At 44.4% G+C, this 17,977-nt stretch overlaps 1 protein-coding gene across 1 annotated transcript; it reads right to left on the bottom strand.

The window, feature by feature from the left end:
* Positions 1-5,498: 5,498 nt before the first annotated feature.
* HSPB1 (heat shock protein family B (small) member 1) lies at positions 5,499-17,621 on the bottom strand. Its single transcript, XM_081944793.1, has 3 exons — positions 17,153-17,621; positions 7,000-7,063; positions 5,499-5,804 (listed from the first exon to the last, which is right to left on the bottom strand). The coding sequence occupies exons 1-3, from the start codon at positions 17,529-17,531 to the stop codon at positions 5,615-5,617; spliced, it is 633 nt and encodes a 210-aa protein (XP_081800919.1). The 5' UTR covers positions 17,532-17,621; the 3' UTR covers positions 5,499-5,614.
* Positions 17,622-17,977: the final 356 nt, after the last annotated feature.

The raw sequence follows: 17,977 nt of genomic DNA, 5'->3' as shown, positions 1-17,977 counted from the left end.
GTACTATAAATTACAAATATGGTGAGCATCAGAGGTGGGCTGCTCCCAGTTTGGCCCGGATCGGGTGAACTGGTAGCAGCAGCAGTGGGAGGCTCTGCCCACGTACCGGGATGCTTCTGCGCCCGAACCAGTAAAAAAATTGGCAACCTACCACTGGTAAGCATGTTACATGTTACCCTAAAAGCTATATAGCACTTCTTAATTATATTCTCAGGAAGCATCCTAATAATCTTAGTTACTTAGGGTGTGCTTTCTGATTATCTCCTCTGCCTCAAACTCTCTACATTGCCCAGCTTCTGATGTACCTTGCAACCTTGACCATATAAGGAGGCATTGCTCTGGGCTGAATTCTCTCCCTCCCTCCCTCCGCCTCCCTGTGCCCTGGTCAACATTGGAGTTTGGAGAATCGCCTGCAATCTGATCCCAACAGCGATGATGTTGGTTTGGTATGCTTAATGTTTAGGCTTCTAATGTTTGTAAAAAGAAAAAGCTTTCACGACTTTCTGTTCTGCTGCTGATACAACAATGCGGTTAAAAATGTGCATGTATCAGGTTTCAAAAAAAATCAATTGATGGCTGTAGTGGGAATGTAGATGTTACTTACAAAGAAAGTGGTTGAGCTGAAATGCATTTGGCTGCCCTTATGAAGTCTGTAAGCTTCATGAGGGCAGCCAAACGCATTTCAGTCTCTCGAATAGAACTGAGGATGGGTTTGTGCTCATTTTAATAATTCTTCCTTCTATGGAAATATAATGGGAAAACTTTGCTTCACTGTCATCTCCCTTTCTCATCTCTTGGAAATCATTATGAAGAAAAGGCATAGGGGGGAAAAAAACAGGAGTCTGGACTGAAACAAAGCTTAGCTGGGCCAACTTAGTTTTACTAATAAGCCTGTACTTTTTATTTCTAACTGAAGCCTTTGCTGGTGTAGAAAGTTAGCTTTCATGCCTAAGACAGGACTAGAACTCGTGGTCTCCCACTTTCTAGCCTTATGCCTTAACCACTAGACCAAACCAGCTCTCTTTATTCCAAAATTCTTGGGATTTGATCTTTTCATTTCTACCAAATGGGCCCAGGATTTGTATGCAGTTCCTGGATTGCAGAAGTTTAAGATAAAGCCATTCAGTCTATTCATTTCACAAAGCAAACTGTGAGAATGAAACCAAGTCCCTTAGGCGTACTTAGAGAAAGATGTTTAAAGGACAAAAGCTGCAGATTCAGGAGGCTGTGAGTGATGTTTAGTAAGGAAATATGTTTTGATTCATATTTATAGAGCCTTCCTTCTTTAATATATTTATTTTCTCCCTTCCTCTCCCTTTTTTCCTCTTTTACTTTGTACTTTTTCATATATATTTTTTTTAACTTTGCGTTTTTAAACTTCAATGAAGTTATTATTAAAGACAGGAGCTATGTTTGAATAAAACACATGCTTGAATTAGGAGGCACTGACCGTCTTGTCACATCTTGTTGCTGCTTCCTTAAAATCCTTAACAAAGAAAATAAAGAAGCTAAAACATATGACAAATGATTGCAGGAATTGGGTATGTCTAGTCTAATGAAAAGAAGGACTAGGGATGACATCATAGCAATGTTCCAATATTTTGAGGGGCTGTCACAAAGAAGAGAATGCCAATCTATTTTTCAAAACACCAGAAGGCAAGACAGAAATGATGGGTGGAAACTAATCAAGGAGAAAAGCAACCTAGAACTGAGGAAAAATTTCCTGACAGAACAATAAACCAGTGGAACAGCTTGCCTCCAGAAGTTGTGGGTGCTCCCATCACTGGAGGTTTTTAAGAAGAGTCTTGTCATTTGTGTGGAATAGTATAGAAGACATCCGAAGTCCCTTCCAACTCTATTGTTCTGTTATTCTGTTACATTTAACTCAACGATGTGATTTATTGGGAGACTGCTGTTAGGATAAAGTCCAGCTTCTTTAAGGTGGCATCAACAGGACCCCCAAGTCCCTTCCGAAATACCTTTTCTTCTTTGGCTCCAATTCGCCTGCACAGGTGCAGAGTGACAGTGACATCATCAAGCAGACTTTGCAATTACCTTTTTGCATCCCAGGATCTGATGCAAGTATGTAGATCACAGGGTTCGCATGATGGCATTGTCATCCATGTATAGCCATTTCCCCCATTCCTCTTCCTTTTACCTGGAGAAAGGCATGCAAGCTCTACTCTCCACCCATTCACAAATTGGCAGAAATTGCATGGGCATAAAATCGACCATTCCATGTATCTGATACACCTCTGATTGGTCTTGTTCTGATTATGGGTGTCCAGAATGTGATAAGCAAAATGATTAAGTATTCCACCCTCCCTCTTTCATAGTCAGCAACTAGTGGAAAAAACATTACTAATGGCAGAACTGGATTGGAAATGGGATCAGTCAAGTTGCTTGCCCATCTCTTGGCCCCTCCTCTTACACCCCATTTTGTTATCACCAAATATCTTTAAAAACACAAAAGAAAAACCAGATCAGAGTCCTAAAGGGGGATGTGTCTCAAGCAGCTTTTTCATTCAGGGCTTCTCTTTTTTTATTCTTCCTTCCCTTATATGGGAAATGTCCAGATTTCTTCACTTTTTGTCCATGAGCCAGTTGAATCATTTGGAGGAAGGGTCTTGATCCAATTCTTTTAATATTATATTGGTTTGTTGTGCTATTTTCTTGTCGTCCCCCCTCATTATTATGCTATTTCAAGCTCCAACAAGTTGTTCCCCTGGCATTTTACATATAGTGGTTGCAAAATGTTGTTGGTAGATGAAGAGCAACAAAGATGATTAGGGGACTGGAGGCTAAAACGTATGAAGAACGGTTGCAGGAACTGGGTAGGTCTAGTTTGATGAAACAAAGGATGAGGGGAGACATGATAGCAGAGTTCCAATATCTCAGAGGTTGCCACAAAGAAGATGGAGTCAAGCTATTCTCCAAAGCACCTGAGGGCAGGACAAGAAGCAATGGGTGGAAACTAATCAAGGAGAGAAGCAACCTAGACTAAGGATAAATTTTCTGACAGAACAATTAATTGGTAGAACAAATTGCCTCCAGAAGTTGTAGGTGCTTCACAGGGGTGGGTTGCTGCCGGTTCGGTGCGCACAAAAATTTGCACATAAATAGTTTGTGCATGTGCAAAATGAAAAAAAAATGTGCAATGAAAATTGTTCTGTGCATATGCAGAACCGAAAATCAAGATGGCGATGCTGTAGGAGAACTGGTTCGAGGGCGTGGCAGACCTGGGTCGCTGCCGGTTCCAGCGTCCCAGGCCGCCAAACCACTACCAGTTTGGCCAAACCAGTCCGAACCAGTAGGAACCCATCACTGGTGCTCCAATCCTGAGTCATAAAAGTCATAAAACGGGGCAAATTCATTTAACAAATTTTCACTTAGCAACATAAATTTTGGGCTCGTAACTCGAGATTGTGGTCGTAACTCGAGAACTACCTTTATCTCCATGATCACTTGATCAAAATTGACAACTGACTCATGTTTATGATGGTAACAGTGTTCCAGTATCCCATGATCACTTTTTGCAACTTTCTGACAAAGTTCAATGGGGAAGTCAGATTCACTTATTAACTGTGTTACTAACTTAACAATTGCAGTGATTCGCTTAAGAACTGCGACAAGAAAGGTAAAATGGAACAAAGCTCACTTAAAAACTGTCTCACTTAGCAAGAGAAGTTTTGGGCTCAATTGTGGTCATAAGTTGAGAACTACCTGTATTTAAAAGAGGCATAACCATAGTAGATTTAAAACTGTCGCACTCATGGGCTAAAGGTAGATGAAGGTAACATCATGGATACATACCTGTGCTTGTCCTAGGAGTAGGTGCAAGTAAGAAAAAAAAGATATTATTTTCTCCTAATGACCCTAGTAGGCAATAGGATAAAATGATCAAAAGAGCTTGATGTTTTTCTGGAGCGGTTTGCTGGTGTCTATTTTTGAGTCATGAAGCCTAGAACTGTTTACACCAGTGTTTTTCAAACTTGGCAACTTTAAGATGTATGGACTTCAATTCCCAGAATTATTAGTGGACAAACGCTACTGAAAGGGGTAAAGACCTTTTGAACAAAATCGGATACTTGGATAATGCCTTTAGGTCTGATTGAGGAGGGGTATATGCCAGCATCTTGCACATACCCGCAACTTGGGGGTTCTCCTGGACATCGCGATTCCTGTTCGATGAACAGGTAGCAGTTGTGGCTAGGAGAGCCTTTGCACAACTTTGTGTTGCGTGCCAGTTGCGGCCTTTTCTACACCAGGGTTCCCTGCGCTCAGTCATTCAGTTCCTAGTCATCTCACGACTGGACTATTGTAATGCGCTCTACATGGGGCTACCCTTGAAGACCATTCAGAAGCTACAGCTGGTGCAGAGGGTGGCAGGGTGGGAAGTTTTGCCCCCCCCAAAAGAATGGGACCTGTGCACTGGTTACCAGTCTGCTTGCGGGTGCAATTCAAGGTATAGGTGATCACCTTGAAAGCTTTTCCTGGCAAGTGTCCAGGTTACTTGAGAGACCATCTCACCCCCCCTGGGATTGGCTCATAGCACTTGTGCCAGCAGAGGAGGCATGTTGCAGGTCCCGTCAGGCTGAATATTTCGTCTGGCGGAGTCTAGGAGGAGGGCCTTCTCAACTGTTGCTCCTGCCCTCTGGAACATCTTACCCCCTGATGTGAGGTTGGCCCCAAGTTGGGGTGAAATTCCGCAGGTTCTGACATGTTCTGGAGAACCAGTAGCGGAAATTTTGAGTAGTTCGAAGAACCGACAAATACCACCTCTGGCTGGCCCGAGGGTGGGGTGGGAATGGGGATTTCCTTCCCCTGCCATGCCCACAGAACCGGTAGTAAAAAAAATTGAGGCAATGGAGGTGGTTGATTAGTAACAGATTCCCCCTCACCCCCACCTTCCCCATGTCTCTTTGGTTTTTAAGATTTGGTTTTAACATTTTTGTTTTATTTAAGATGTGTCTGTAAGCCGCCCAGAGTTACCCTATGGCAGTGATGGCAAACGTTTTTGGCACCGTGCCCAAACCGGAACATGCATGCATGCATGTGTCAGAGCACCGGAAACCTGAAGACCAGCTGGCCGATGTGCATGCATGCACACGCCAGCCGGGCTGCTCTTCTGGTTTCCGGTGCATGCATGTGCGCCAGCCAGTTGGTATGCGCGCATGCCAAAGACCAGCTGGTAACAGCACATGTGCCCTTAGAGAAGGTTCTGTGTGCCACCTCTGACCCGCGTGCCATAGGTTCGCCATCATGGCCCTATGGTAAGATGAGTGTCCAATAAATTTGATAAACAAATAATTAAAAATAAATCCCAGACAGGTTGAGAGGGGATTCTTCTAAACTAGCTGGAGGTATTTGTGGAAAAAGACCGATCTTGTTAAAGAAAGTTGCCCAGGGATCTCTTCCTCCTTTCTTACATTCTGAAAAGGAAAATAAATATTGAAGTTACATGATTGCTTTTTTTTTTTTAAAAGTAGAATCATGTAGGGGTTTTATATCTTTATTCGGACGCCTGACTACAATGATGCCTTTACAAAATGGAATATACAGGAGATTTTAAATGCCCATTTTCTCTACTAGACTTAGGTATCTCAAAAGATCTTTATTTCTTGGTGGCCTCTTCAGGCTTCTTGGCATCTGAGGGGGGAATCTGGGCATGGGCTTCGAAAGAGACCGGGATGGTGATCTCTGCAGACTGAATGGCTGGCTTTGGCAAGGGTGCCTCTACGGTCAGCATGCCATCTGGGGAAAGCGATGATCGGACCACGGATGCATCAATGCCAGGAGGCAACCTGTGAAAGGAAGAGCACATCAGAATGGTCTGGGAGACTTATGAGGTTAATCCACATGACTTCATATATAATGATCACTTTATAAAATACTGTATGTGGTTGATGTATTACAATACAATACAATAGTAGAGTTGGAAGGGACCTTGGAGGTCTTCTAGTCCAACCCCCTGCCTAGGCAGGAAACCCTATACCGTTCCAGACAAATAGCTATCCAACATCTTCTTAAAGACTTCCAGTGTTGGGGCATTCACAACTCCTGGAGGCAAGCTGTTCCACTGATTAATTGTCTCCAGGAGTTGTGAATGCCCCAACACTGGAAGTCTTTAAGAAGATGTTGGATAGCCATTTGTCTGAAACGGTATAGGGTTTCCTGCCTAGGCAGGGGGTTGGACTAGAAGACCTCCAAGGTCCCTTCCAACTCTACTATTGTATTGTATTGTATTGTATTGTATTGTATTGTATTGTAATACATCAACCACATACAGTAAGGGATTAAGTGAGCACAATCCTGTTCACTCTGCTATAGAAATGCAAGGAGCAAAGGAAGGTTCAGAAAGGGATATGCCAAATGTTTAACAGCCATTATCTCATGGAGAGGAAGGAAATCAAGGTTGAAGGCTTGTTTATGTGCACAGCTGGGGAAGTATGTTTCAAAGACCCAGGAGATGGTATAAAGCAGGGGTATCCAACCTTGCCAACTTTAAGACTTGTGGAATTCTGGGAGTTGAAGCCCACAGGTCTAAAAAGTTGCCAAGGTTGGACACCTATGATACAAAGCAGAACCTTTCCTGGCTTTCTCCAAACACAGAGATTGTCCAGTTCAAACTGCAAGCAGATATTTATTCAACAACAGCAGTTAGCAATAACATTTAGGCTTACTGTATATACCGCTTCACAGTGCTTTACAGCCCCCTCTAAGCAGTTTACAGAGTCAGCCTCTTGCCCCCAACAATCTGGGTCCTCAATTTACCAACCTCAGAAGGATGGAAGGCTGAGTCAACCTTGAGCCGGTCAGGATCAAACACATAGCTGTGGGCAGAGTTAGCCTGCAATATTATGTTCTAACCACAGTCTCACCACGGCTCCCGTATTCCCTGTATTCAGAGAATATAATGGAGAGGCAACTCACATGTTTGCTCTTGCTGCCAACTTTCTCACACACGGGGTCATTCAGGGAATCGTAACATCTACTTACGTGTATTTTCTTGTGAAACATCTGGAAATGAATCCGTGCTCATCTTGTCTTTCTTCGTGTTTGCCTGGAAAAGAAAATACCTCTGTGACAGATCCATCAAAGCTTTTCTATTTAAAAAATGAATAGATTCTCTGTAGTCCATGTTGGACCGCAAAGACTGTTCTACATAGATTATGTAGACTATTCTGAATAAGAATACTTGACTGACCAAGTCCTGGCCTGCAATGGCCAGTCACTCCCAGCTGCTTCCAGGACATCCCTCCAAGTCAGTAGTGGGATTCAATTTTTTTTTACTACCAGTTCTGTGGGTGTGGCTTGATGGGCGTGGCATGGCTTGGTGGGCATGGCAGGGGAAGGTTAGTGCAAAATCCCCATTTCTTGGGACTCGGGAGGCGGAGAATAGATGTGGGCGGGGCCAGTCAGAGATGGTATTTACCAGTTCTCCAAACTACTCAAAATTTCCACTAACGGTTCTCCAGAACTGGTCAGAACCTCTGCTCCAAGTAGCTATTGGAGGTAGCAGCCTTCTCCTGAAGTTTTTCCCAACAAAAAAATGGTTTGGTTTTATATAGCCATCATTCAGAGGAGTACAATAGGACCAGTTAAGCAAAACTGTGCCTTAATTTTAGGTGTAATATTGTGTGTAATGGTATTGGGTAAGTCTCCCCCATTTTTTTTAAAGGTTAAAATAAATGGAAATTTAAATGCACAAATGTATTTTTGGAAGAATATGAGCAGAAGGTTCCTTGCTGTATTTGGATGGGATTCTTGGGAGGGGGGGGGAGTCAGAAGCTGTAGACACAGTACAGGTAACCTTCAACTAACAACCACAATTGGGGCCAGAATTTCCGTTGCTAAGCAAGACGGTTGTTAAGGGAGTCACGCCCAATTTACAACCTTTTTGCCACTTTTTTAAAAAGCAAATTCACTGTGGTCATTAAGTGAATCATATGGTCATTAAGCAAATCTGGCTTTCTCCATTTGCCTTACTTGTCAAAAGTTGGTTAGGATGGTGATCACATAACCACAAGTTGCACAAGCAATTGTCACAAGTACATGTCAGTTGACAAGCATCCAAATTTTGATCACCTGACCAAAGAGATGCGGCAACAGACTGACATAAGTATGAGGACCTGTTGTGAGTCATTTTTTTCAGTGCCATTGTAATTTTGAATGATTGCTAAACAGACGATGGCAAGTTGAGGACTACCTTATACATTCATCTTGTCATCAAAGAATCAGCCAAGGACCTGCTGATTGAATTGTACTTCCCCCCCCCCCTTTTTACATGGCTGTTGCTGAATCATCAACAGAAGCTTTACCTACAAACCATAATAGGCTTATTTTAAGGCCCCAAAGTATTTTGGCAGGTTCTTTTTAGGTCATTTGGCCACTCTTGCTATTATACCTCAAAAAGGACAAGCATACAGTTCCCTTGGCAACAGATGAAGTACTTTGCCATGGTGTACTTCTGAGATGTTTTTTCAACTTCTAACTATAGCATCTGGATTACTGGGTGGTCTCCCATCCTGTCACCAAACAGGTCTATCCCTGCTTATCTATTCAAGATCAGTGAAAGACGGCTATGTGCTACCACTTCTTCATATGAGAATTGATATGTTAAGTCTTAAATACAACAACAAAAAATGCTTGAAGTAACTCTAATGCAAGAATAACTAACTAACTACGGTAATTAACACAGAGGATGATTGGTTGGACAGAGATGCCAATGGGAGGTGGCATTTAAAAAAATCAAGGTAGCAGCCATGATCACACGATCAAAGCCTCACATGTACTGTGTCTGGTGGAGTTTTAAAAAGGGGCAGGGCTTTCATTGCCCAACGGTAGCCAACCATTTATTTTGACAACCTCCCCAGATCACAAATTCAAAATGGCTGCCGTGATCACATGACTGAAGCCCTCCCCCCCCCACTTTGAGCAGTGGGCATTGCATTGGTTGCTTCAATCTCACAATAATAGACTCTGCCTTGACTTTTTTGACCCTCTCCCCTCCCAAGACGGCCTTGCTTGGTAAGCAGCTATTGTAAGCGTTGAGACAAAAACGTGTCTGCGATGCGATTAAGTGAATGCACTGCTTGGCTAACCTGGCTGCTGTAATCTTTTGAAGCTCTTAGTTGGCGCTTTTTAGCAACAAAAAACAGAAACCTCTTTTTTGCCTTAGCCTGAGTATGATTTAAATGTAAATGTTGGGTCCAAGAGACCTATGTTATAGGGAAGTTGAATAGTATACTTCAAACAACCACTATCTGGCACCTAATCCGGCTCCTTGATTTTAATCAGGCATGGAATAGGCCAGCTGCAATCCAGCTGGCAAAGGGAGACAGGGAAGTGAAGTTTCCCAGCTATGCAATTTCTTTGTTTGCTTCCTCTGTTCTCACCCACCTTTGTTCTTTTTATCTTCGCTCGTAGGCAGGAGAGTGGCATTGCACAACTGCTTCTGATAGAACCACCTCTACAAAAAATCCTTCTACATGAACCATATTTGCCTTTTAAGATGCAAAACTATTCTGCCACAGTAGACCAAACCGAAATCAGAAGCCCCCGGTTTTCAAAACGGGACGGGATAGAGTTTAAACTTGATAAGCTTATGGTCCAGTTTGTTTGTTTTGTTCCCAGGCTTAGTGTGTTGTGTCTACCAAGCTCTTTGGCTGGTTTGTGATTGTATTGTAGAGAGAAAAAATGAGATAACTCAGTGCTAAATTCATCACGTTCTACAGACCACCATGGAATTTGGTGTTAGATAGCCAGCTGGGTGACCTTGGATCAGTCCTTCACTCTCAGACAGAAAACAAGGGCAAAACACTTTTGAAAAACCCTGCCAAGAAAACTGTGGTTGCCTCTAGTCAAGGCTGACTCAAAAACACAGACACACAAACAAAAACTTTTCAAGGCTCTTAGACCTGGAAGCCATTACTCTAATTTAAATGGGTTTGTATCTCACTCAACTGAGGTGAACTATGTTCCTGCTTATACAATTGATTGGCAAATATAAAGTCCCATTTTCCATAATTTCAGCAATGTTGTTGTGGTCAGCCCAAGGATGTAATGCCCACAGAAGTCCCAAACTAGCTCCACACAGATCTTAAAATCAGCAACAGCAGCGGCGACAATCTGTCCTTTCTCTCTTGTTTTTGAGAGGTCTCTTGGAAAAACTTAACTTTTAGGGCAGATCTGCACTTTCTGATGGTCCAGTCACCATGTTCTGGGTGTAGGAGAAATGACATTGTCCACCACTACCTCCCCGCCCATTTCCAGGGTGGTTTTCACCTGCAATCCAGAATTGGGGGGGGGGGGGGTTCTCCAGTGCTTTGATCCACTCTAGCAGCAGCCCAAACTCTGATTGGCGTGTCCCAAAGGTGCTTTTTTAAAAGGCAGCTGGACTTTTTTGTTTTTCTTTGAAGACGTTTTGCTTCTCATGCAAGAATATCCCGGATATTAGGAATACCTCTGACCTCCGCTCCTTTCGTGTAAAGCTCAAGACCCACCTTTTTCAAGTTGCTGGCCTGGCTCAACTTTGATCCAACTATATCGCTCCTGACGGGTTTTTTATTTGGGGTATTTTAATTGCATTCAATTTATTTAGGGGTTTTTAAACATTGTGTTTTTACTTGTTTTTATCTATCAGTTCACCTCCTCCTTGTATATGTCGTATATATGTCTTGGTATATGTTTTGTTATATGTATGTCGATATATTTATTTCCTATGTTTTGTTGTACGCCGCCCCGAGTCCTTCGGGAGAGGGTGCGGCTAAGAAATAAATATTTATTATTATTATTAATACAATACAATAGAGTTGGAAGGGACCTTGGAGGTCTTCTAGTCCAACCCCCTGCCTAGACAGGAAACCCTATACCATTTCAGACAAATGGCTATCCAACATCTTCTTAAAGACTTCCAGTGTTGGGGCATTCACAACTTCTGGAGGCAAGCTGTTCCACTGATTCATTGTTCTAACTGTCAGGAAATTTCTCCTCAGTTCTAAGTTGCTTCTCTCCTTGAATAGTTTCCACCCATTGCTTCTTGTTCTACCCTCAGGTGCCTTGGGGAATAGTTTGACTCCCTCTTCTTTGGGAAGCTTCTTCAGCTCCCAGAAGAAAGTCCAGTTGCCTCTTGAAAAAGCACCTTCGGGACAACCATGACCTGGATGATTGAGAATCTCCATAGAGGCTAAAGTGGGTGGCATTCCCCCTTCTCTGGGTCACTGCCCTGCGCAGTGATTTCTACCTGGGCTTGTTGGCTGCTCAGTTTTCTGTGGGTTGGCAGTTGTGGATTTCTAAACCATCTTGCAGTTGACCTGTGATGTCCTATTAAGTCAATGAACTTAGCTCAACCAGGCTTGGGCATCATTTAGCTTTGATGTCTTCCCTTTTGATTTCTTCCCAGGCTGGGTGAAGCAGGTCTGGAAGTTGAGTCCTGGGAACCAGACTTCTTTTTTTGTTGCTTTGAAACATCTCGCTGCTTATCTATGTAGCTTCTTCAGCCTGAGAAAGTTTGGTTAGAGAGACCCCATACACAGGTAGCCCTCAACTGACGACCACGAAAGAGTCCAAAATGTCTGTTGCTAAGCAAGGCAGTTGTGAAGTGAGTTTTAGCCCATTTGACGACCTTTCTTGCCACAGTTGTTAAGTCAATCACTGCAGTTATTAAGTTAGAAACTTAACACGGTTATTAAAGGAACCCGGCTTCCCCCATTGACTTTGCTTGTCAGAAGGTTGTAAAAGGGGGTCATGGGACACACACACACATACAGACACACACACACCAAGACAGTGCAACCATCATAAATATGAGTGACTGGCCAAGCATCCCAATTTTGATCACATGACCATGGGGATGCTTCAACGGTTGTAAGTATGAAATAAGTCACTTTTTTTCAGTGCTCTTGTAGCAAATGAATTGTTGTATATCAAGGTATACCTGTACAGCAGTGGTGGAATTCAAAACTTTTTACTACTGGTTCTGTGGGCGTGGCTTGGTGGGCAGGGGAAGGATACTGCAAAATCCCCATTCCCTCCCCACTCCACTAACCTGCTGTCCAACTCTGTTCTCCTGTCCAGGACAGCAGAAGAAGAACCAGCCTGCGAGGCTGGGAGGCAGCAATAGACAGAGAACGCCGATCTGCTGGGAGGCAGCAATAGACAGAGAACGCCGATCTGCTGGGAGGCAGAGGGGGCAGGGCCAGCCTGTTTGTCGATTCTCTGAACTACTCAAAATTTCCACTACCTGGTTGGCCAGAACTGGTTAGAACCGGCTGAATACCACCTCCAGGTACAGTACGTCCTCCAGGGAGGTTTCATTTCTTATCTCATCTGGATAAACTCATTATGAGAGTAGGCAAAGAGTCGTTGGGATTAAAATGTTCCAACTCCTAAATCCTTTGCCTTAGTGGAGGCATGTCCAAAGTGCGGCCCAGGGGCCAAATGTGGCCCTTTTTCAAATTTCAAGCGGCCCGCAGCCTCTTCTGCCCACTGGAGTTATTTGTTTAGTCTTTCATAAAATACCGTATTTTTCGAAGTATAAAGATGCATCTTTTTCCCCTCAAAAAAGAGGCTAAAAATCTGGGTGCATCTTATACACTGAATACAGCATTTTTTGCCTCCCAAAACTCTGCCCCCTTCACCAAAATGGCTGTGCATAGCCTTTAGGAGGTTTTCAGAGTGCTCCTGGGGGCTGTGGAGGGCATAAATGAGCAAAAAACGGGCCATTTTTTGCTCAACTTTGCCCCCCCCCCAGCTCCCAGGAACACTCTAGAAGCATCTTAAAGGCTATTCATGCCCTTTAAAAAAAAAGGCCCATTTTCATGGGAGAGTGCAAAAACTTTTTTTTTAATTTGCCTCTTCAAAATCTTGGTGCGTCTTATACTCCGAAAAATATGGTAGTTAATTCGCATTTAATGTTAAGGGTTCAAAGAATGTCAGGCTGAATGATCGGCCCAACACATTTTCACCTCACCAAATCTGGCCCTCCTCGCAAAAAGTTTGGACACCCCTGCCTTAGTGGATTGTGAAATGTGGCCTCCATGGGGAATCTCCCTCATGCTCCCCTGCCAAAAGTTCTCCCAAGTTTCTCTTCTCTTTCCAATATCAAAATGCCTTTAGGATTGTTGCTACCGTTAATCCTCGACTTACCGCAATTCATTTAGTGGCCATCGAAGTTACAACAGCACTGAAAAAAGTGACTCCTGACCATTTTTCACACTTAGGACCATTGCATTATCTCCATGTCATGTGATCAAAATTCAGACGCTTGGCCACTGACTCATTTTTATGACGGTTGCAGTGTCTCAGAGTCACCTAGTCAATTTCTGCGACTTTCTGACCGGCAAAGTCGATGGGGAGGCCAGATTCCCTTAACTAACTTATCAGCTGCAGTGATTCACTTAGCAACCAGGGCAAGAAATGTCGTAAAATGGGGCAAATTAACAAATGTCTCACTTAGCAGCATAAATTTTGGGCTCAGTTGTGATCGTAAGTCGAGGACTGCCTGCGCTTTGCTTCTCTGAAGCTGAATTCTCAGTTCTTCATTGCTACCACGTTTCCAACAAGGACCCCCTTACCTGCTTTGATTAGGCTAGTCTGGGAGCTACGAAGCTACAAATAAAGGGGTTTAAAAAAAGAGAGAAAGGACCAATGACAGTATCAAAGGAGCTGGTGTAAGAAGCGGGCGTGAAAGTCCGTGTGCAAACATCTCTGAGAAAGTGAAAGGAATGCACGGGGATTAGTGAGAAGAGAACAGTCCCTAAAAGGAAAAGGGGGACACTGATAGATTGACCCACCCAGGAACCAGCCACCAAGGACAGGAAGATCCAGATGCAAGGGAATCATGCAGCAGGTGTTCTAGTGACCATAGTCCACAGCCTGGACTCATTGCCGATCCTTTGCAGTCTGGACTGGAATACCAAAGTTGGAAGGGACCTTGGAGGTCTTCTAGTCCAGCCTCTTGCACAAATAGGAGACCTTATACCAGCGATGGCAAACCTTTTTTGGCTCGCGTGCCACAAGTGGGCGGAGCGCAGGGGGGTCGTGAGCGGGTGTGCCACACCCACAATGCAACGCGCAATCCACCCCTGTGTGCATGCGCGCACAACGCGTGACACCCCCCCCATTTTTACATGCTTTTTTCGCCCTCCCCAGGCTCCAGAGGCTTTATAGGAGCCTGGGGAGGGCAAAAATAGCCTCCCCCGCCCCTCCAGAGGCCCTCCGGAGGCTTTAGGGACCGTCCGGAGGCTTCCCTGAAGCCTTCGGAGCACTTAAAACCACCCTCCGAAGGCGTCAGGGAAGCCTCCGGGGGGGGGGGGGAGGCTCTTTTCGCCCTCCCCAGGCTCCTATAAAGCCTCTGGAGCCTGGGGAAGGTGAAAAATAGCTTTTAAAAAGGTGAACTCAGCTGGCCAGCTGACAGCGCAGCGCCTCGCGTGCCCTGACAAATGGCTCCGCGTGCCACTTGTGACACGCATGCCATAGGTTTGCCATCACTGCCTTATACCATTCCGGACCAGTGACTGTCCAGGCTCTTCTTAAAAGAGCCTCAGTGGCGCAGTGGTTAGAGTGCAGTACTGCAGGCTACTTGTGCCGCCTGCCAGCTGCCTGCAATTTGGCAGATCGAATCCCCCCAGGCTCAAAGTTGACTCAGCCTTCCATCTTTCCGAGGTGGGTAAAATGAGGAACCAGATTGTTGGGTTCAATAGGCTGACTCTGTAAACTGCTTAAAGAGGGCCGTAAAGCTCCGTAAAGCGGTATATAAGTCAAAGTACTAAGTGCTATTGCTAAAAGCCTCCAGTGATGGAACACCCACAATTTCTGAAGGCAAGCTCTTCCACTAGTTAATTGTTCTCACTGTCAGGAAATTTCTCCTTAGTTCCAGGTTGCTTCTCTCCTTGTTTAGTTTCCACCCATTGCTTCTTGTCCTGCCTTTAGGTGCCTTGGAAAACAGGTGGATATTGGAATATTGGAACACTCACTGCTATTATGGCACCCCCCTAGTCACCCCTAGTCCTGGAATGTCTGGAGGTGGCTGAAGAAGCAGTCTGACGCAGCCAGGGAGAGAGGCAGCTTAGGCTGCAGCATGGCATCACCCTTACAAGTAGTCCTCCATTTACGACCATTCATTTAGCAACTATTCAAAGTTACGACAGCAGTGGGTAAAAGTAAATTACGACGCCTCCTCACACTTAGGACAGGTGCAGCGATCCAGATGCTTGGCAGACGGCTCAGCTTGCACTTAAACAAGGGTTGCAACGTCCTGCGATGGCCCTTCGCAACCTTCCCAGCCAGCTTCCGCCAAGCAAAAGTAAACGGGGAGGCTGCCAGGGAAAGTTGAAAGTCGCAGTCCCGTGATGGCTGCTGTCAAAGAAAAGGTCATAAAACCGGGTACAGTTGCACGATGCCTCCTTTGTGTTTTTAATACAACAATCAATTAAATCAATTAAAATTAACAGGCCACTTTTTCCATAGGACCAGAAGAACCTCCCGGAGCCAAAGGACGGAGCTTCTTCGTGACATCCTGTTAAAAGCATGCTGAGAACTCAAAAGAGCCCTTAGTACAATCCAGTAATAAGCCTCTTGTGACCGGTGTAGTAAGAGCTGTTGATGAGGCTTTAAGAAAAAGGGAGTCTGGCTTCGATTGGCTAAAACCTTAGACCAGTCCTCAAAATGGCCCATTGATTGGTTCACTTATGGCTCCGTTTCTCCCCCCCCCCCCACCTCCACTTGAAATGCATTGTCTGAATAGACATTTCTTTTGGCTTGGAGACCACTATTTCAAGTATTAAAGATGTTTTTATATATGTATTTTGTGCAATTTTAGTGTCTCTATTATTTAAAAAATAACAAATCCCATTTCTACAGGATGGGTCGATACAAAGCCCTGCAATAAAGTTTATAAAGAAAAGGGAAAAAAGGCTAAGAAGAAGCGAAAATTTTAAAAGGACCGGATGAAAGAAGTAAACGGGGGGAAGGAGTAACGTGTAAGGCAGCTGTATTCCTTCAGATTTCTCTCACTATGAATTCAATAAGTAAAAAAATAAACATATTGTCTTTAAGCATTTAATCCATTCCTTTAAAAATATTTCTCCTTTGGCTATTAAAATCTCAATTACAAACACCAGTATACCTAAAGGGGAATATTAGTAGTTCAGGATTGACATGAGGGGCCCTTGGTGCTCTCTGAGCTTGGTTGTTTCCATGCAGATGTTTCATTAGCACTGATGATGTTACCTAGTTTGGGCAATGAAACATCTGCAAGAAAAGAAGCAAGCTCAGAGAGCATCAAGGACCCCCCTCACGTCAATCCTAAACTACAAATCTCCTCCTTTAGGTATACTGGTGTTTATAATTGAGATTTTAACAACCACGCTATCAAAGGAGAAACATTTTTAAAGGAATGGATTAAATGCTTAAAGACAGATGATTAATCAACCCAACATCTTCTCATAGGTGACAATCCTACAAACAAGGGGAACCTCTACTACATTGGGAAGCTGTAGATCTCAGCTATCATTTATGAAGCGTTAACCTCTGAGCAGTCCTCCTCAGGCACCCCAAAGCATCACAGCAACCGTTAATGACCTTAGAATTTGGCTCAAAGTCACTGATGTTTGCTGCGGGAGCAGTTGAAGAATTGATTTGGAAAAGGGAGATGTTTGAGAATAGAATACTGCATCCAGTTTTGGTCACCACACTATAAAAAAGATGTTGAGACTCTAGAAAAAGTGCAGAGAAGGGCAACCAGGATGATTAGGGGACTGGAGACTAAAACATATGAAGAACGGTTACGGGAACTGGGCATGGCTAGTCTAGTGAAGAAAAGGACCACGGGAGACATAATAGCAGTGTTCCAATATTTGAGGGGCTGCCACAGAGAGGAAGGGGTCCAGCTATTTTCCAAGGCACCCAAAGGCCAGACAAGGAGAGATTCATTTTTTCTGACAGAACAATCAACCAATGGAACGGCTTGTCTTCAGAAGTTGTGGGAGCTTCATAACTGGAAGCTTCCAAGACTGGACTGCCATCTGTCAGAAATGGTATAGGGTCTCTAGCTTGGGCGGGGGGTTGGACTAGATGACCTACAAAGTGACCCTTCCAACTCTGTTAATCTGTAATCTTAATCTGAGAGACCTCAAGAGAAGCTACTCACCAGTGATTTCTACTACACCGTCCTTTGTCTTCACCATCAACTCTTCCGGTGCAAAGTGGTTGACATCCAGTGCCACTTTCCAGCTGTCTGAAGTCTGCCGGATCTCCGAGACGCCGCTGCTCAACTGGCGGCTCAAAGCCCGGTTGAAGGCAGGGTTGGGTCCTGGCGAGCTGACAATGGGGCTAGCGGCCACCGGCTCTGGACTTGAGCTGACCAGAGGTCGTACGTAACCCGGCCAGCTGGTGGTCCCTGAAGGCCACTTGTACCAGTCCTCGGGAATCAGTGGCATGCCAAAGGACTGGTCCAAGAGCCTGCTGCCCCTATACCAGTCCCAGCTGGGGCTGCGTAGAAAAGTGAAGGGCACTTGTCGTTCCGACATGTCCTGTTCCAGAGCCGTCCCAAAACTCTCTGCCCAGACCTGGAGTGTGAAGATCTACTCCCTCTAGCTGGCCCTTATCAACAGACAGACAGCTATTTTAGGACAAGAATCCCAGCTCTCTATTAATGGAAATTACGCTTGGCTGGAGGAAGTTGATGAATATTACACAGGTCTCAATGACATTCCCCCTGTGCATTTGTCATCCTCTGCTTTCTCAGCTTGGGAAGGGGGGAGCAAGAAGGGAGGGGGAAAGGAGAACAATTCCTATTGCAGGACTGCAGGGGCCCAAATTCCAACCTTGCCTTTTTGACCTCGGCAGTCTGAAAATAAAGTAAGACTAACTAAAGAATTTTTGACGTACAGCAAAAATTACCCCATCTTTCTTGCAACACCAGAACGTTCAGGACAGGGTTGACACGAGCTGTTTATTTTCGCCCAGTATTTCT

Source organism: Natrix helvetica, assembly GCF_964273705.1.
Source record: "Natrix helvetica genome assembly, chromosome: 2".
NCBI classification, from domain to species: Eukaryota; Metazoa; Chordata; class Lepidosauria; order Squamata; family Natricidae; genus Natrix; species Natrix helvetica.
Note: the sequence above shows the minus strand (reverse complement) of the source record. Positions and strands in the feature narration are given on the sequence as shown.